The sequence below is a fragment of the Telopea speciosissima genome, chromosome 5 (assembly GCF_018873765.1).
Source record: "Telopea speciosissima isolate NSW1024214 ecotype Mountain lineage chromosome 5, Tspe_v1, whole genome shotgun sequence".
Lineage (NCBI taxonomy): Eukaryota > Viridiplantae > Streptophyta > Magnoliopsida > Proteales > Proteaceae > Telopea > Telopea speciosissima.
This window is the reverse complement of record NC_057920.1, coordinates 21,052,807-21,074,112: the sequence shown is the minus strand read 5'-3', so window position 1 is coordinate 21,074,112 and position 21,306 is coordinate 21,052,807. Positions and strand designations below refer to the sequence as shown.

The 21,306-nt window shown below is 42.6% G+C and overlaps 1 protein-coding gene across 2 annotated transcripts in view; it reads right to left on the bottom strand.

The window, feature by feature from the left end:
* The window catches only part of LOC122662175 (NPC intracellular cholesterol transporter 1-like), a 179,895-nt gene that overhangs the window by 74,506 nt on the left and 84,083 nt on the right, over window positions 1-21,306 (bottom strand). For both annotated transcript variants that reach the window (XM_043857743.1, XM_043857744.1), the window contains exon 18: window positions 10,609-10,737. In XM_043857743.1, coding sequence (XP_043713678.1) covers window positions 10,609-10,737 — 129 coding nt within the window. The remainder of the gene's footprint in view (window positions 1-10,608; window positions 10,738-21,306) is intronic.

The window sequence follows — 21,306 nt, the reverse complement described above, 5'->3', positions numbered from 1 at the left end:
ACCAATGGAAAGAGAGATGAAGTGGATGTCGTCCCAGAGCGAGAGCCGAGCCGAAGGACGGTTGAAAGCATAAACCATAGAGAAGAAGAGAAGATTGTGCTGGTGATCAGAGATACTGAGATGGAGATATTGGGGGGAGGCAGAGGAAGCCGACAAGTGGAATTTGGAGGGGTCCCAAAGAACCTAGATCCGGCCATTTAGAGAGTGGGAATAGTTGGAGAGGAAGGACCAGGAGGGAGCTATGGAGTGAATAATGCGAGAGGAGTTGGTTTCAAGAACCTTAGTTTCCAGGAGGCAGCAAAGGGAGGATTTAGAGGATTTGAAGCGGGCACGAATTTCAGCCTGTTTAGCCAGGGCGTTGAGGCCACGGACATTCCAAATGGTCCAAGGAATCATGAGCAAGGGGGGGAGGGGGCAACCAACCAGCTGTGGGACTAACCCGGGAGCCCGGGAGGACACTGCGGGGCCTCGAACGGTACTCTTGCAAGGGAGGATAGCGGACCAAGGTGGGGGGAGGAGGCAAAGGGGGGAGCGAACCAAAGGGGGGTGTCCAGCCGCAACAACTAGACTGGGTGTGGATAGGTTCGGCTCAGGTTCAGGGAGAATATTTAACGTGGGCTGGGTATGGTGGGCTGGGTATATGGTGGGTATGGGTAGAGATAGGTGGTTATCGGGGCTGGGTTGGTGGGTCAGGTTAGGAGGGGTATTCTTGTTAGTGGGGGCGAAAGGGGGAATATGGAGAATAAGAGGGGTTAAAGGGAAGTGGACACGTGGGGGGGGCTTGGTGAAAAGTTGATTCTGGTTGGGGTCAGAGGGTTTGGTGAAAAGTTGAGTCTGGGTGGGGTCAGGTGGTTTAGTGAAGTTTTGCGAAAGGCGAAGTGTAACAGGAGATAAAGGCGTATATAAGTTGCCAAAAGAAGGGGGATCAGGGAAAGGAGGGGGATCAGGGAAAGTCTACACATAGGACTCGCAGAGCTCAGGAGGAGCAACGAGGGCTGCAACGTCACCATCAACATCGGTTTCTAAGGACAGGAGGGCTGCGAACCTATTGTGGTCAGGCTGGCGAGCATCGGGAACCTCTCTATTGTTGGGATTCTCGCCAAGGTTCATTGCTGGTTTAGGGCTTCTTCTCCGGCGATGATCCTTGGTCTTCTTCTGGCCGCGAGAAGGTTGCAGAGGTCGCTCCATCACCTTATCTGGCTTCACCAGAGATTGAAGCGTGGCCCGGGACAAGGCGGCAACCTCTTCTTCAGATATAGCAGTATTTGGGTCTTCATTGACTTCATCCGAACAGACTTTCGGCGCCTCTACTGCAAACGGAGAACCATAAGAAGGATGACTCTTAAGTTCAGGCCTGGGAGAGCTACACCTGTGATCATCTTGTTCGTTAGGGGGGCTTGCAGTCGAAGGCGAAGAAGATGGAGCAGGGGTGCATTGCTTCGATGAATGACCAAAGGATTTGCACACAGAGCAGTAGTGGGGGAGCCATTCATAAGCAACTCTCTGAGTGAAAACATGACCGTCTTTTTCTTGGATGGTGACAAATTCTGGCGGAGTGACATCGGCAGAGATTTCAACACAAATGCGTGCGAAGGAGAGGCGGTCCATTTTTTTCGTTCGTTCATCAGAGAAGAGGGGGTTGCCGATAATCGAACCCACAATGCTGAGGCCTGAGGCGCATCAGTAATGTAGTGGGAGTCCCGGCAGGTTTACCCAAACAGGGATGGATTTGAGGTCGATCTTGCAGAGAGAGGAGTGGTGATCCCATTGCTGGAGAAAGATCGGTTTCTTGCCAATTAACCAGGGACCACCCTCCAGGGCTCAAGATCTGTCGACATCATCAGAGAATCTGAAAATGAAGATGCCACTGGAGAGGAGATAGGTGAAGACTGCTCTGGCTGAGCACCATTGCTTAAGCAGAGACGCTTTCACGACATGGAAAGGAGGTCGTGCGCCGAGGAAGTGCCCCACAAGACAATTTTGCCATTTTATGATTTCGTCGTCAAGTAGGCCCTTCGGACAAAAGCCTACCTTAGAATCATCAACGAAGGAGGGGGGGGCATAGTGTAGGGAGTGCCTGTCGATGGGGGTGTTGTTGGATAAAAGAGAACTCCAGGAAGTGGGGTTTGAAGCAACGTTTGTGGTTGTTACAGTAGGTGAAGCAGAGATGGGAGCGACAGGGATGGGTGAACTTCGGTGAGTAGGGGAAGGTTCAGAGTGCTCAGGGAAGGTGGGAGTAACAGGGCAAGCAGTGTGAGGGGAGGCGGTAGACAGGGCTGCCGGAGGGGAGGCAGCAGGCAGGGCTGCCGGAGGGGGGCCGACATGTTCACCTCATCGACCAATTAATGAATACCCTATCCCTATATCACACAATTGAATGAACAGAATTTTTAAGTTTTGGACATGCTAGTATGTTATAAGCTATAAGATGTTGAAAACTTCTTATATATATATATATATATATTTTTTTTTTTTTTTTGGAACTTCTTCCTCTTCCATATTTCTTCTCTCTTCCTTTGCATCCCCCTTCTTCCCCAATTTCTCCTCTTTCCAAGGGATCTACTTGATAAGAACAGTAGTTTCTATGGTATTCTATCTTTTTTTTTTTGGATGAATGAAAATTTAAATTACGAAGAAAGGAGAAGGAATATACAAGCCCAAGGGCAAACAAACCAAAGCTAACAATGAGTCTGTTCCTTGGGGTATCCTTAACAGCAGCGAGGGGAACAGACCTAACTTTAGATGAGACATTAAAGAAGATAGCATTCCAAATCTTGTCGAGAGAGCGAGAGTTGGACGTCCATCTTCTAAGGTTATGCTCCATCCAAATGTGGGAGATAGCAGCACAAAAGGCAATCTTGCCAACCGAATCACAAATTGAATTTCCTCCGAACGTCATGGCAATCCAAACCCATTCCCTGTGAAGAGGAAGGGGACTTCGTCGACCTAGCCAACAATGGCGAAGAATACGAGTCCAAATGGAAGCAGCAAAGGGGCAGGAGAAAAACAGGTGATTTGCATCTTCGAGCCCATTCCAACGAAGGCAGCAGTTGGGGAAGACCTGCATGTGGCGATGAATGAGGAAGGCTTGAGTAGGAAGGCAGTTTGCGAGGGCACGCCAAGAGGTGAGACTGTGGCGAGGGATATGCCCTTTGAACCAGACTACTTTGTGCCAAGGACTGGGGGTCCCTCTATGTCTAACCATATTCCATGCGGAGTGGGAGCTGAATCTGCCGGAGGGAGAAGGGAGCCACATGATGGTGTCACCTCTACCTTGGCGACCGGGAGGGAGCTCCATAGGTCTGCAAGGGGAGGGGGGAAAATGGGGGGGGGGACCAAGAGCCTCTGCTGATGACGGAGGCAACTAAGGAAGATCTGTACAACCCAGAGGAGTAAATGTCACAGGGACTCACAACTGCAGAGGACATCAGAAGGGTGCCATTTGTCTAGTCAAAGAGAGGTAGAGAGGCCATCATCGATCCTGCAAGAGATGGCTTCCATGGCTATATGTCTCACTTGAAGAATTCTGCGCCAAACCCAAGAGGAGTCTGCCACTGAGCTAACAGTCCATATGGAGTCTCTACGGAGAGGCCCAGCATACACCCAAGAAGACCAGATGCTGGTTTTGTTGGTGAGGAGCTTCCAAATAAGCTTGATAGAACCAGCAATGTTGACATCTTTTATCCTTCTAAGACCAAGACCTCTTTCAGATCTAGGAAGGCAAAGGGAAGACCAACCCCTGGGGTGGAGAAATCTGGCTGAATCCACACCTTTCAAGAGGAAAGCACACATAATAGATTCTGCTACCTTGATGGTAGCCTTGGGAAGGCCAAAAACACCACTCCAATAGATGCAACAAGATTGGAGCACTGTCTAATGAGCTCAAGGCGACCTGCATAGGAGAGAAGCTTGGCCAAGGTATCGAACAGGTAAGGTGCCAAGGGTAAAGCCAGTGAGAGAGAAGAGGGTGGCTTTGGTGGTGGTGTCTAGCACACCAGCGAGGAAGATGTGGGACTTGAGGAGGTTGATGCGAAGGCCGGAAAAGCCATGGTATTCTATCTTATTAGTACAGTATTCAAGAGCACACTAAGCCATGGTACCATCAAGTTATCATACTTCCACTTGGATATATTGTATTCATCCCATGAACAACCAATATATAGGTCGACAACTAATAACAATACAATAACAGTTGCTTGTCAAGAAATTCACAACAAATATAAAATATATTGACTATCCTAGTTTAATTGCGCAATAGGACAAAACTGTGTTGGCCAGTCCTTCAAGATGGAACAATGCAGTGGCTTTACAATGGTGGCATGAGCTAGACCATATTTGGAGGCCCAAGCACAAGTGAGCTTGGAGAAACCATTCCAGCCAACATCAGCCATTAGGCCAAAGCAAGCCCATTTAGTATGTTGCAGATTAGAGGACTTCTATTTTCATAGAGGGGAAATATGTAATTTTTTTATTTTAGCAGGTCCAGTCGTAAGAGTTGGAGTCAATTATTTTAGTCTATAAATATAAAAGGTAGTAACCCCATGATTAAAGAGTTTTCAATAAATAAAGTGTTCGAGAAAATATGACTTGCATCTAATGGGACACAGGCCCTCCTTATTTATAATATGGAGGAGAACATTCTAGAAAGAATACAAGTCCAAAATACCCATATAAGACAATTCTACCACTAAGCCCCTTAGTAACTACATCAGCCAACTGATCATGAGAAGGGACAAAGGGAGCACAAATGAGACCAAACTCCAGCTTTACCTTGATGAAGTGACGGTCATCTCCATAAGTTTAATTCTGTCATGCTGAACTGGATTGTGGGCAATGCTGATGGCGCATTTGCTATTGCAGCAGAGCATCATAGGAAGGGTAATAGGAATAGCCAGGTCAAGCAGAAGTCTATGGATCCATAAGAGCTCACAAAAGCCATGTGTCATAGCACGGAATTCTGCTTCAGCACTAGAACGAGCTACAACAGCCGGCTTCTTGCTTCTCTCCAAGTAACTAGAGTACCAATCACAAATGTGTCATAAGCTATGCTAGAGTGATGATCATCAAGAGAGCCAGCCCAATCAGCATCAATTAAAGCCTCAACCCGGAGATGATGATGAGGAGAAAAAAGGATCCCACAGCCTGGAGCAGACTTCAAGTAATGGAGAATTCGAAATACTGCCTCCATATGTGTGGAGTATGGATCATGCATATACTGAGTAACTAAGCCGACAGCATACATAATGTCTGGACAGGTATGAGCAAGGTAAATCAACCGGCCAACCAACGCTGATATCTTCCTTTATCCCCAGGTTCACCTTCTTTGCTTAGGGGATGAACATTTGCATCGATAGGAGTGTCAGCCAGTTTGCAGCCTAAAAGACTTGTCTCTGATGGCAGATCAAGAGTGTACTTCCTCTGAGACAAGAAGATACTGCGGGTAGATCTTGCTACCTCAATAACAAGAAAATAGCGAAGCAGTCTCAGGTCTTTGATTTCAAATTCGGTACCCAAGAAATTCTTGAGGCGAGTAATCTCATCAACATCATCACTAGTGACAACAATGTCATCAACATAAACAATCAAAATAGCAATCTTACCAGCAGATCGCTTGATAAATAGTGTATGGTCAGCATTGCTTGGAGTGTAGCCAACAAGCACCATAGCCTTCTCAAACCTCCCAAACTAGGCCTGAGGTGACTGCTTCAATCCATATAAGGCACATTTCAGCTTGCACACCTTTCCCTAAGTCTTAGGAGAATCAAAACCTGGGGGCACATCCATATAAACCTCTTCTTCAATCTCCCCATTAATAAAAGCATTTTTAACATCTAATTGCTATAGGTCCCATCCCATATTCACAGTTATGGAGAGAAGAACATGGATAGTATTAAGCTTGGCCACTGGAGCAAAGGTCTCTTGATAATATATCCCATAAGTCTATGTGAAGCCCTTGGCAACAAGTCTGGCTTTATATCTGTCAACCATACCATCAACCTTTTGCTTCACTGTGAAGACCCACGTACAACCAAAAGTCTTCTTATGAGTAAGAAGGATAACAAGATCCCTTGTATCATGTTTTTTTTTCAGAGCCAGCATCTCTTCTACCATAGTTGTCTTCCACTATGACTCCTTAAAAGCATCCTACCAGTTCTTGGGAAGACAAATAAATGAAAGGGAAGACACAAAAGTGAAGTAGGAAGGAGAAAGGGAATCATAAGAAACAACTTTAGCAATGGGGTGAATAGTGCAAGACCGAGTACCTTTGCGAGCAGCAATAGGTAAATCAAGTGTGGGATCAACCAAAGAATCAACAATAGGAGAGGGAGAAAGTATTACCTTCCAAAGTAAGACCCGGATCAGGAACAAAAGGCGGCGGTTGACTAGGTAGGGTAGGTGCAATGGGCTGTTTCCATTGCTTGAACATAGACACGTATCTCTAGTCTAGACTAAGTAGTATCCTATGGAGTAATCTCCCCGTGTGTGTAAGGCGTTAGAGCATCTGGAAGAACTAAAGGTGGTAGCAGAGGTGACTCATCTTCTTGAGAAATAGTAGAAGGCTCCCCTTGAGGAGGAGTCATAGAGTAGTAGGCGACGGACTCATGAAACATCACATCCATTGTCACAAACCAACGACTAGGAGGATGATAACATTTGTAGCCCTTCTGGGAAGCAGCATCAAGAGTAGCCCAAAAAATGCAGCGGAGACAATGAGGTTTAAGTTTCTCAGGGAAATGATGATTACGAGCATAGCAGACACAGCCGAAGACCTTAACAGGAATGGGAAATGCAGAAGACCCTTGGAGAACATCAAGAGGAGAACGAAAATCAAGCACACGAGATGGCATACAATTAATGAGGAATGCCGCTATTAACACTGCATCACTCCTATACTGTGAACGGACATGCATTTCAAACATAAGAGAGAGGGAAACCACTAAAAGATGTTGATTCTTTCTTTCTACATCCCCATTCTGGGCAAGGGTGTCAATACAACTGGTTTTATAAAGGATGCCATGGGCAGCAATGTATGACTGAAAGGAGCTTTCCATGTATTCACTACCATCATCACTGCAAAGCACCTTAATTGTGGCAGCGAACTAGATCAAAACCATATGATGGAAGTGTTGGAAGCAGGAAAAAACTTCGCCCTTGGTCTTCATCAAATAAAGCCAAGTTTTTCTGGAGTAACAAACCAACAGATGCCAATAATAGAAGTACAACGAGAAGGACCCCAAATATCAGAGTGTATTAAAGAAAAAGAAGTGGCACTTTTACTATTGGAACTAAAAAAAACTGGTCGAGTTTGTTTGGCCAAAACACAAGCCTCCCAGAAAAAATCACTCGACTTACAATGCTTGAATGAAGGAAACAAAGGAGCTAATGATCCTAAGGGGGGGATAACCTAAACGCCCATGTCACTAAAGTAAGTCTAAAGCAGTAGGAGATACTGTAAGAAGAGCCTAACCAGAGACCGGAGAAGCGCCTTCATCAAGCAGATACAGACCATTGAGCACCCTACCAGAGCCAATCATTGCCCCCGTCACCAGATCCTGAAAAACACAGTGAGAAGGAAAAAAGGTGACTTTGCAATTGAGATTGGAAGTAAGACTACTAATGGACAAAAGGTTAGTAGAAAAATTAGGAACATATAAAACAAAGGAAAGGGGCAAAGAGGGAGAGCATTTGATGGAGCCCTTCCCAGAGATTGGGGAGAGAGACCCATCAGCTACTAGAACCCTGCCTTTACCAAAACATGGAGAATATTGGAAAAATAGGTTAGATGAACCGATCATGCGATCAAATGCGCCGGAGTCAATGATCCAAGTAGTGGATGCAACGGACATACTAAGACCGGTAAAATGAATACCTGAACTGGCACTGTGAGGGGCAGCAGGGGCAGCAATAGAGGCAGAAGAAGCTGATGCAGGTTGATCCATATGAGAGAGGAGACGTCGGAAAGTAATGACCTCATCAAAAGACAAAGAGGAGCCGGGAGCAACAGGAGGGGCAGGGTCGGCTGTCTCGGTGTGATTGGCCTGGGTTTGGTTGCCACAACCACAACCAAGACCAGAAGTATCAACCGGTCGACCATGTAATTTCCAGCAATAGTCTTTAGTGTGACGCTCCTAGCCACAATATTCACACTTCACAGGAGGCTTCTCAGATAAGGAACTATTAGTCCGAGAGGCCTAACCACAGGGCTGTTTTCCTGAAAAAAGGGTTGATCGCTCTGGGGTTGCCGTTGTAGGCTGTGGAATCATAACAGAACGACGGTTGTCCTCCAGCTAGATCATAGATAAGCCTACTCAACAGTAGGAAAGGGATCACGGCTCAGCACCTAAGCACGGAGCTGATTATACTCCATATTAAGGCCTGCCAAGTGCCAAGAAGTCATACACTCGCAGCTTGTCCTCATGTTTTTTGAAATTGGTTGCGTCAACTATTGTTGTAGCCTGAAAATCACTCCTGCCACAATCTTCGTAACTCAGCATAATATTGTGACAGAGTAAGTTCCTTTTGTTTCAGATCATGGAATTTCTTGCGGAGTTCATAGACCTGGGCATCATTCCCAACTTGAGAGTATGTGTCTTGGGAAGCTTTCCAAATCTTGGCAGCCAAATCAAGGAGATAGCCCTGGGCAATTTGTGGTTGCATGGAATTGATAAGAAAAGCCAAAACAGAGGAATTCTCACATTCCTATTTATCAAGAGTTGCCCTGGCAGAAATAGGCTTCGCTACGACTCCAGTAAGGTACGCATAAAAGCCACGAGAGCAAATAGAAATGCAGCACAAGCGTGACCATATCAAATAATTCGTGCCATCCAATTTGACACAACATGCTAGGAAGGAAAAATAATTTCCCTAAGAAGAAGCATCTATCCCAGTAGATGCAAAAGAGATCTTAGAAGTCCCAGGCATAACAGAGCGTGTGGATTTTTAATCACAAGAGAGAAAATAATTGTAGAGGTCTGCAAAAAAAATCGAAAAAGCAGGGATTGGCCTTGAAAATGACCACCACACAAGCAGAGATTAATCCTGAGAAACCAACATAAAATGATGAAGAATCAATGCCTAAACCAATCCCATGAAGAAGAACACAAAAAATCGAAGCAACTCTATTAATGCATCACGGCAGAGCTTGTCGAACCAAGGAAGTGGGGGAAAAAGCCCTCGATGGCCTAAAAAAGAGCTACTGAGGGTGGCGGTGATGCTGGTGCTACCTCCCGACGATGCTCAGTGTCGCTAGAAGAGGAGAGGGAGTCGTCGGGAGAGGTCAAGAGGCGCTGTTTGCAGGGGGCGGTAGGGCTAGATGGTGGCTTGGGTGGTGGCAGTAATGGAGGGAAACGAAAAGGAGGAAAAGGTGAGAGAGAGATGGACCGATTAGGGTTGTGGATTCCTAGGAAGATCCTGCTCAGATACCATGTTCTAGATTTGGGAAAATAAGACTTGTATCTAATGGGACACAGGCCCTCTTTGTTTATAATATGGAGGAGAACATTCTAGAATGAATACATCACCAAAATATCCCTATAAGACAATTCTACCCTTGTACCCATTTACAACATAAAGTTTGGACATAAGAGTGGCGGCCTTATGGATATAAGAGTGACCTACCCACACACAGCACTAGCTGTTCTCTCTTTCTTCTAAGTTCTTTCCTTCCTATCCCTATCGATTTCCTTTATTCATTCCCTCTGCTTCTTCTTATACTTTCCCTTCTTCAAGTTTCAGCAAGCTTAGCAGTGTTTCAGACAGAACCAATTCAGGTAAGTTTAGTTCAGTTTCTGATATTATATTTCCCTTACCTATTTGTTCCTACTGTAATAAACTAAAATCTAATTTCTAGCTTGAGTTTTGATTTTACTTTTGTATTTTTCTGCTTCGCTGTCTTGTTTCATTTCTCATTAAATATTTCCCTATTGGCACCTTCTTTTACCCACAATATCAATCCTCGTATGCATAGTTCAGAACTTCGGTCAAAATACCAAAATTCCGACGAAATATTTCGGTTTCGACACTTGTTGAAATGAAATGGCATGTGAATTGAGGGGACTTCAATGTTTCGACTTTTACCCTTAAATGGACCATATTTCGGTGCCATTTCGGTGGTATATTTAGGTTTCAACCAGGATCGAAATCCTAGTCGACACCAAAATCTTGAACCTTGCTTGTAAGATATGACCTGAATCTAAAACCAGGTCCAAACACACCTCTAAATTCAAGGAGATATTTTATTTTTCTCAAATACAAATCATATTGAGCCCATTAAAACCTTCATAAGAAATTTCAAGCCAAACTGATTGATTTGAGCCATCTATTAGAGTTATCCAGAATCCCTGTTTTAGTTGTCCAAATTTATTGTTTTCAGAAGCTGTCTACATATATTGATACAGAGTTCATGCATTGTCCACTTTTATATTTGTAATATGATACTGACAGCCACAAAAATTTTGAGTGAGAAAAAAATTTCCTAACTCAGATTGGATTACGGCTTGGGTGACTAACTTACAAGTGCTACACTCATAAGTGATTTAGTATGGCCATCATATGACTGGCATCCAATGAAAAATCTTTAACAGTAATACTGAAAAGAAAAGAACTTACAGCCAGAACAAGAAATGGAATGACTTCCATTATAATTAGTGTAGATTTAACTCCAATTGCACTGAAAAATCCAACGGATCCAAGAACAGAAAGCATCACAACTAGAACTCCCGAAAGTCCAAGTGATACCTGCAATCCAATCCATCCACTCAGAATAGCACATCTAAAATTTAAAAGGTTATTCGAAACGAACAAATAGGCTCTCAAAAAAATGCCCCCAGTGAGCAGAAAAGAAGAGACTAAAGTCGGATGAAACCAAATAATATGAAGACATAAAGAAGAACAAGATCCATTTATCAAATAAAGAGATTAAAAACTTCTAAATCTCTGACCACATATTTCCAGGACTATAATAGACAAGAACCAAGGCACATAAGATTAAGACAGAGGTAAAAGTTTGTAGAATGAAAGGTTATTAAAAGCAAACTGTTCAAAAGAAAGAAACTAATCCAACAGGAAACCATCCATGTCTTGTATAGTCCTAGCAAATTCAAACTCGGGGGGGGGGGGGGGGAAGAGGGAAGCATTTCTTAGACCAACCAAGGATTTTTTTAACACCTCCCAAGTTTGCTTCTGTTAAAGTGTAGCGTGGAGGGTTTATTTTATGCCTTCTTCTTCTTCTACGTCTTTCTCTTGTAGATACTGATTTACAGGTTCTTTTATTGTAACATGCCATCAGAGCTTGCTTAATCGTTCTTACTCCTTCACTCTTTGGTTTAAAGTCCTTTATTATTTTAGTTAAGGATAGGGTTAGTTAGACCTTTCCTTTTTAGTTTCTAAGTTTATTTTTGAGTCTTCTATATAAGTTTTTAAGGGAGGCCAGCATTGTACACGAATTTGAAATGAATAGAAAAGTTGCTTATGCAATGTTCAAATCCTGAGATAGGACAGGTGAGAGGCCTAGGGTGAGATGCCCATTCCATTCCCCCATCCCCTTCCATCGGTTCTTGAATCCAAACCCTAATTTTGTTCAAATCGACCTCAAGAGTGCTACAAGCTTCTGGGGATTTCTTTCAACTGATTGTCACATCAATTTCTGGAAGATTACCACATCAAGATCATTGCTGCTTCAACAGGTTACCAATTTGTGGGTTTTTATTTCCAACCAAGGAAATTGTTCCCTCATATGAGCTCCCATTGTTCTCTTGGTTCCCTCATATGATTTCTTGTTTATTGGAGGGTTTTCTATTTTATCCTGCCTGGGATTAGACCTATTCTGGTTCTAGTCTTGCATTATTTGGTACCAGAGCCTACTAAATAGTCAGCCATGAAGATGGGCATGCACAACAAGAAGCTTTGTCTAAGAATGATCAAAACTCAAGGACAAGTTTTTTTTTCTCAAGATGGGGAGAGTTGATGTAGGTCGAAGCATGAAGAAGACCCCCAAAAAAAACAGTAATTTGGACCTGATATGAACTGCTAGTTTAGAGGAGTTGATTTTAGGTGTTATTTTTATTATTAGATACTTATTTAGTTTCCTATTTTAGTTGCAATCCTAATTAGGAATCCTAGTTAGACTTAAGTTTCTATTTTAAAGGGGATTTTATTCCTAGAAGTTGCCTTAGGTTTATTATAAATAGGTAAGTGGCTGAACAGAATAGAAACACAGATCGAAGAGAAAAGAGCTATTGATGAAGTTGTGAGATGCGGCAACGGTGAGACACCGTGGGTGAGAGGATGATGGGCTGAGAGAGCTGCTGATCCTATCCCCCCCTTCTAATATCCCTTTCCTATCCCCCCCCTTCTATATCCCTTTCTTCTTCTTTCCTATCCTTTGATGTTCCTTCTTCATATGTAAACAGAAACTAGCAATAAAAAAAAGAGTTTTAGTTATTTAATTTTGTTCCTTTTATTGTATTGATCATGCTGCAATCGATCTCCCGCTGGTTTCCCTAGTTCGAGGTCAACTTTGCATTATGGACCCTCTATCCTTTTTCTGTGGGAATTGAGGCTCTTGAAATTGTTTTTGTTTCTAACTTCGGCATATATTCTACTCATTAGATTGAACATCATAGATCGAACTCATCCTAATCCAACAGACAGATGCATAAACCAACATCCACATCTAATTATACTTACCAATTAAATTAGAAGCCACAGAATTTCTCAAACCGCATAGGGTTAAACCAATAGATAATACTTCAAAACTAATCACCAATCGATGGCTAAAATAAGGTATATTAGTACCCTAATGTTGCTGAATCACAGGAACCGAAATAGCAGCCAATGTTTACTAAACCTAGGAACTGTTATAACCTCCAAATAGCAGATTCGATGAGAACCAGCTCATGGTCGACGATGGGCTCCCTTTAGACCATGGTTGAAGACCTCAATCGAACCCGACCGAGGTTTCGACCAAGATACCTTGGTCTCACAGCTCACCAAGACGATACCATGGGTCGAAATGGTATTGCCCATGGTTTCACATGGTTTCGACAGGGTTTGACCAGGTTTCAGTCAAAACCTTGGTTTCGACCAGAACCTGGTTGAACCCCCATGTATAAAATGCCTTAGTTCATGCGAAACTAGTCTGTTTTGACTTGTTTCGACAGAGGAGTTTCGCTGGTTTCAACTAAGGAGAATTGTCTTTTGCCCAAAACTTTTTTTTTTTTTTTTTTTTTGGCAAGACACTTCACTGATCACCTCTTTCTTGCATTCTCATAAACATACAACCCTTCTAGAGAGTGGATTTGCTGCTTGGAGCTTGAAGATAATGCATTTTTTCCCCAAATCTAATTTTTGGTAGAACATACTAATAGACATTGTAGTTGTGTTTCAATTTTTTAAATGCTAGACAGAATGGCCTGATCTACGACTTCACAAATTCAAAAAAAAAAATGAAAATAAACAAGAAAAACCAGGCAAACTAGTCAGATTTTAGGTTTAGGAATGTAAGTAAGAGAAGGAGAGGATGTTGGAGGAGGAAGATGAAGAAGACAAGAGAGAGGATTCAGTTGTAATGTGTAGTATAATGACTCTACACTCAATACCTATATTACTTCATTACTAGAAATAAGAATATTACACACCTCCCTAGGGAGGTAAAAGGTAAGAAAGGAGAAAAATAGAAAAATACATAATGGGGAAACTAGACAAAAGGCTAGTTCCCAAACTACCGTTACATAATTTCTCATAACTCTAACACTCCCCCCTTAAGCTGAGAATAAATGTCATGCATTCCCAGCTTTCATAGGAGAATACCAAACTGAATGGAGGTAAGAGCCTTGGTGAAGATGTCCGCCAGTTGATCACCAGTCTTCACAAAAGGAGTACAGATGTATTCAGAGTCTATCTTTTCCTTGATAAAGTGTCGATCCACTTCAATGCGCTTGGTCCTGTCATGTTGCACTGGGTTGTGAGCAATACTAATAGCTGCCTTGTTATCATAGTAGAGTCTCATAGGGCCTTCAGTGGCAAATCCAAGTTCCTGAACAAGTCTTTTCAACCATATGAGTTCACACACTCCATGAGCCATAGCTTTAAATTCTGCCTCGACACTGGATCTAGCTACAACCGGCTGTTTTTTGCTTCTCCATGTAACCAAGTTACCTCCTACAAAGGTACAATAGCCGGAGGTAGACCTCCGATCTGTGATGGATCCAGCCCAATCAGCATCAGTAAAACTTTCCACTCTCAGGTGGTTGTGCCTGGCATACAACAGTCCTTTCCAAGGGCACGACTTCAAATATCAAAGAATACAATACACAACATTTAAATGGCCACTCTTGGGGGCATGCATAAATTTGCTCACTACTCCCACTGCATAGGGAATATCTGGGCGTGTCATAGAAAGGTAAATAAGCTTCCCAACAAGCCTCTGGTACTTTCCCGCATCAACAAGGGAGGGACCACAAGCTTCTCCTAATTTGTGGTTCTGCTCAATAGGAGAGCTTGCTGGTTTGCAGCCTAACATCCGTGTCTCTATCAACAAATCAAGAACAAACTTCCGCTGACATATGTTGATTCCTCTTTTAGTCCTTGATACTTCATTTCCTAAGAAGTAATTTAAGGGACCCAGATCTTTGATTTCAAACTGTTGCGCCAAGTAAATCTTCAGTTTATCTATCTCTGCCATATCATCTCCAGTGACCATAATGTCAACAACATATACAATAACGGCTGTGGTGGTACCATTGCCCCGCTTGGTAAAGAGAGTGTTGGTCAGCTTGGCTCTGGGAATATCCATTCTTCATAATAGCCTGCCGAAAGAGCTCAAACCATGTCTTTGGTGATTGTTTGAAGCCATATAGTGCCTTCTTGAGGAGGCACACTTTACCTTCAGCTGAAGGTATTTTGAAGCCTGGTGGGGTTTGCATGTACACTTCCTCTTCCAAGTCACCATGAAGAAAGGCATTCTTCACATCCAACTGGGACACGTCCCTTGGGAAGATCCACCAATTGCCAAGTACCATTCTTTTCAAGAGTCATCATCTCCACAGACATAGCTTGTCTCCACTTTGGATCAGATATAGCATCGGTAACATTCCTGGGAATAGAAGCTGTAGAGAGAGCAGCAATAAAGGCAAGACTTGTAGGAGAAAGAACATCATAGGAAACAAACTGGGCTATAGCATTAGTACAAGCTCTTTTCCCCTTTCAAACAGCAATAGGAAGGTCTAAATCAAATGGAGGAGAAGGGATATCACCTGATTGAAGAGAATGAATCTCAGGATGTGGATCTGGATCCAAAGACGACTCTTGGTAGGTCTTCTTTCCTTTATTATGTAAGCTTTCACCTCTCTTGTATTTAATGTGGTAATCCTTTTCCTTACCAAAACCACTGTCAACAACCAAATTTATATTCACATCCACATCCACAGCCCTGTGCTTTCCAATGTCAAGCATAAAGGGAGAGGTAGGTAGAGGATAATGAAGGAAATCAGCAGCCTGTTCACTTCCACAATTCTCCCCCTGAAGAGATCGTGCAAAGAAAGGGACAGACTCAAGGAAAGTGACATCTTTAGAGGTGAGACACCTGTGAGAAGATGGGTAATAGCACTTGTAACCTTTGGTAGAAGAAGAGTACTAAAGAAAGAGACACTTAAGAGCTTTGGGATCAAGTTTAGTACGATGGGATTTGTTAACATGCACATAACAAACACAACCAAAGACTTTAGGAGGAAGAGAGAAAGCAGAAACCTGTAGAGAACAGATTTCTAAGGGAGATTTGAAATCAAGAAGTTTGGTAGGCATGCGATTAATGAGAAAGGAAGCAGTGAGAAGAGTTGCAGGCCAGAAGGTCTTGGAAACATGCATGCCAAACAAGAGACTACGGGTGACCTCCAATAAATGGCGATTTTTCCTCTCAGCAACCCCATTTTGTTGAGGTGTGTCAACACACGCGAGCTGATGGATAATGCCATTAGTAGTAAAGAATGCTTGGAGGCTACCAAACATGTATTCCCCTCTTTTATCAAACTAAGTAAGAATCATCTAATAAAAATTCTGAAATGCATCATAAACATCACTTTTATGTTTCATAAGAACAGTCCAAATAGTACAAGAAAAATCATCAACAAATGACACAAAATAACAATAGCCAAATAAAGAGGTAGTAGGCAAAGGTCCCCAAACATCAGTATACACAACATGGAAAGGAGCAACAATTCTATTACCATGATATGGATAAGAAGCACAATAATGTTTGGCAACATACATGGTTCACATTGAAAAACAAGAGTAGAAGCAATAGAAGAAAATAAGTGAGGCAATTGTTTCCTCATTACAACAAAAGATGGATGGCCAAGACGATGATACCATAACATAACAGACTCCACAGAACTACTATCATTACATCCACACACATAGGACTGAGTTGTGCGCAAAAAAAGGTCAAAAGGTAAAGGCCTTGCTCCTCACATCCACTACCAATAATCCTCTTTGTTACCAAATCCTGAAAAAGACGGTGAGAAGGAAAAAGTGTGATACAACAGTTCAGAGATTTAGTCAAGTGACTCACAGATAAAAGATTAAGTGTGAGGTTAGGGACATGAAGAACGGAAGTAAGGGAAATAGATGATATAACAGGGATACTACCCTTACCAGATATAGAGGAAAGGGAGCCGTTAGCTACCCTAACCTTATCCTTACCAGAGCAAATGGTGTAGAAAGCATAATAATGGGACGTACCAATCATGTGGTCAGTGGCACCAGAGTCAATGACCCAAGAGTGGGTTATAGTAGAAGCGGAGGTGGAGACCTGCAAAGCTAAGGATGAAGAAGAGCTGGCCATTGGGGGTGCAGGAGATATGCTCAGCTGTGACATGACCCTGCAAAACACTGCATTTGCCAAAGTGGAGTCATCCTGTGCATAGTTCAAAATCTCACGAAATCTCGATCGAGATTTTGAGAATTTTGAGAATTTCGACCCTCTCGAAACGAAATGGCCCCTCGAATAAAAAAAATACAAAATTTCGATCGAAATTCTCGAGATTTCGAGATTTTTTCAAAATCTCACGAGATTTCAAAAATCTCGAGAAATTGCTTTGTATAAAATACCATGTTTCGACAGTCTCGGTCGAAATTTCAACCGAGATTGAGAAACAAAGAGCATTTTTCCTCCTTTGGCACTTTTGCTTGGTTTTTTAAGGTTTTTGCTCATTTCTACTTCAATCTTCTACTTCCCACTTGAATCCTTGCCGCATCTACGCCAGAATCACTTGGAGAACAAACTTCTTAGCACATCTGTGAAGCCTTTCCACTATTCCAGGTAAAACCATATTCTCAAAATTGATTTTTTTAGGGAAATGCATGATCAACATGTCTGTTTGTAATGAAATAAATATATGTTAGACACCGGAAGCCGATCTATGACTTCACGGTGTCGAATTTTTTTTTTGGTATATATATTATTTATTTATTTTTCTACTTCAAAAATTGGATTTATTTACAACAAAAATCAAAAAATAATAGGGGTTACGTATATTGTATGGTGATGAATTAAATATATGTTAGACACCATTAGCCGATCTATGGCCTCATGGTGTCAAAAATATTTTTCTGCCAAAAATTAATTATTTTAATTTTCGGAAATTATAAAAAATATTTAAAAAATTCAAAAAAAATAGCAAAAAATAAGAAAAAATATGAGGTTTTTGTTTTAAAATTACTGAAAAATATAAAAGTAAATTGTACATACTTCTTATTTGCTGCCCATTTACATATCTTTTCGATTTTGTTGTGCTAGGCCAATATTTATTTGAAAAATATTTTTAAAAATTGTTTTTAAATATGAGAAAAATATGAGGGTTAGGGGAAAAATACTAAATAGTTATATACTTATATACTTGTGTTAGTGCTCTTAAATCTTAATTCTTAAACATTTAAACTAAAAGAATTGATGTGCTTCAGTGATTAATGAATTGTCTTTTATTCATGCAACAGTAAACTAGTCCGATTATGGCGAACCGTGGTAAACGACAGAGCCAGAGGCAAGAGGGGCAGAGGCAGCCGGCCCAGACCCAGGGGGAGGGGAGCACACCCAGGCGCACTAGGGGTGACATTGCATGGTTGCATGGCACTCCAATTGATGGGGATAAAAGAAAATCCCAATGTAACTATTGTCACATGCAGTTTTTGAGAGGTGGTGCCACTAGACTCAAACAACATCTAGTTGGGAATTCTCCTGTAGTGGTCGCATGTCATATGGTCCCTGTGGAGGTATCTAGGGCTGTCATTGATTACATGAAGGGAGGGAGTAAAAGGAAGGCTCAAAGAGAGAAGGCAAAAGTAGATCTTGAGGAAGTAGTGAGGTGTACAGCAGGAGGCCAATCAAGCCATCGTGATGATGATGATGATGACAGTGATGATGTCTATGTTCCTGATGATATAGAGACTGAGCGAGAGGCTAGGGATTGGAGACGAGCACAGATGATGAGCAGAGCCAGTTATCATAAGGATCAGGAGAGAGTCGAGAGACAGAGAGTAGGTGGTAGTAGAGGAGCTGGTACCTCTAGAGCTGGTGCTAGTGGTAGTGGAGGAGCAGGTACAAGTGGAGGAGGTGGGTTGCCTAATCCCTTTAGGAGATCACAAAGTACGAGGGCAGCTCCCCCTCCGCCTCGACCACCACAAGATGACCCAGCACTTCACCAAGCACCTGGTGTTTATAGAAAGAAAGGCAACAAACAACCAACTATCAAGGGAGCATGGAAAAATCTGAAGGGTATGGTGAAGGAATCTATAGCTAAGTGGATGTTATACCATACCATCCCAGCAAACACAGCACAAAGCCCCTTTTATCAGACTATGATAGATTCCATTGTTGAGGCTGGCCCAGGGTATAAGGGGCCCACCCCATATGAGATTATGAATGTGTATTTGCCTCAGCCGAAGAGAGAGCTTGAAGACTACAATCAAATGAGGGGGCTGTGGGAGATCTATGGGGTGACCATAATGTGTGATGATTGGACTGGTCCTACAAGAAAGTCCATCATCAACTTTATGGTGTATTGTGATGGGAGGACAGTCTTTCTGAAGTTTGTTGATGCATCTAAGGAGAAAAAGGATGCAAAGTATATCTACAAATTGCTGAAGGAAGTGGTAGAAGATGAAGGAGTGGGGAACGTTGTCCAAATTGTAACGGACAACGTAAGCAACTACAAGAGTGCCGGTGAGAGGTTGATGCAAAACAATAAGTACCGGTTGTTTTGGACTCCCTGTGCTGCCCATTGTATAGACCTCATGTTGCAGGTCATGGGAAAGATCAAATTGGTACAACATGTTGTGGAAAAGGCAAGGCAAATGACCAACTTTGTCTACAACAATGGGTTTGCACTAAACCTCTTGAGGGAGAAGTGTGGGGGTTACTTAGTGAGGCCAGGCATAACTAGATTCGCCACCAACTACATTGCACTCAAGAGTATAGAGACCAAGAAGTCTCGACTGAAATCAATGTTTGCTTCTGAAAACTGGTTCAACTGGAATGGGTCCAATACCCATGGTGGTAGGGAAGCATAAGCTACAATTTCATTAGATGACTTTTGGTCTAAGTTGCATAAAGTGGTACAACTTCTGGACCCAGTGGTCAAGGTTTTGCATATAGTTGATTCTGCTCTCAAGGGACCAACCATGCCACATCTATATGCTGCCATAGACTTAATGAATGAAGGTGTTTACAATGCAAATCCACGAGGTAGCAAACACTTTCTCAAAATTATCAAGGAGCGTGGAAAATCAACTTATGCATCCACCGCATAAGGTCAGTGAGTGTACACTCTTTGTTTTTTATGCAATTACATCTTTTAAAGTTAATTTGTAGGATATATTACTAACTAGTCAATATGTAATGTCAATTTCAGCATATTATTTGAACCCCAAGTACCAATACAGTCATAGGCTTGGGTTGAATAATAGTCTTATTGATGCAGTCAAAGAAGTAGTTGCCAAGTTGGAGCCGAATAGTAAATTACAGGCGATATGCAACAATGAGGTGAGTCTTATAAGTTATAATTCATTTGGAATTACTCAATTCAATACTAAATAGTAATGAGTCATTACTAATTTTAAATATTTTCCAAATGATTATAGTTGAAGATTTTTAGGGATGCACTGGGAAGTTTTGGAACCGATGCTGCAGAGCATGGCCAGACACGCGGTGATGCCGGCACTCATTAGTCATCACTTCATTAGTCATTACTCAATTCAATATCCTATTCTTTTGAAATGAAGGTGACATGTTTCTTTTGTTGTAATGCAGCTGAATGGTGGGTGTTGTATGGGGTTCGCAAATAATTTAAGAAAAATAGCAATCAAGGTTCTCTCCCGGACATGTTCAAGATCCGGTGTGAACGGAATTGGAGTACATTTTCTCTCATCCACTCCAAGAGGAGAAATAGATTGGGTTACGAACGACTCTCGACTTAGTGTATGTGCATTATAATTTGAGGTTGAAGATGCAACACATACGCATGGGACAAGAGGGTATCAGGGAAAATATCGATCTCGCCGACATTTTCCAGGTGGAGTCAGATGACGAAGATCCTATTGTTGATTGGGTGAGGGATAGAGGTGAGCCAGTGTTAAATCAGCCTGGAAGTAGACCTGACCCCATGATAGCTAACACATAGAAGCTAATGTGGATGACTTCATGGCTGCAGAGGGTGAGGTACACGCACGGGACGCATCACCCATACCATTCCAGCCTACTGGTGGTGTTGATGAGGAGGATGAAGATTGGTCTATGTCATCTGGTGGAGATGGTGGTGGTGGTCCTGGTGGAGATGGTGATGATGGAGGTAATGATGAAGGTAATGATGGACGTGATGATGATGGTGATGGTGGTCAAGCATATGAGGGAACTCGAGTCCCGTTTGTGGTGCAAGAGCAGCAAGAGGCAATCCGTGCCCCCACCGGCCCCACACCAGCCACACGGCCCACATCGTCCACCTCGACCTACTCGAGAAAGCAGCGTGGCCAGTACTGTCCTAGTGGTCGTGGTAGTGGTACTAGTAGGCAGGCTGAGCTTATGGACATTGATGCCCTATCTGGCTCTGTTGGTGGACTCTGTTGGTGGACTGAGTATTGGCGATAGAGACAGTAGATCGAGTGGACATTTTTGTGCCCCATCTTTTCATGTAGACAGTAGTCCATCTCTAGCATAATCAGAGCATGGTTCATCTCATTCACATCCATATGGCGAAGGGCATTCTGGGCAGCACCCTTGGGGGCCGCAGCCTATATCTTCTCCATCCATTCCCAATT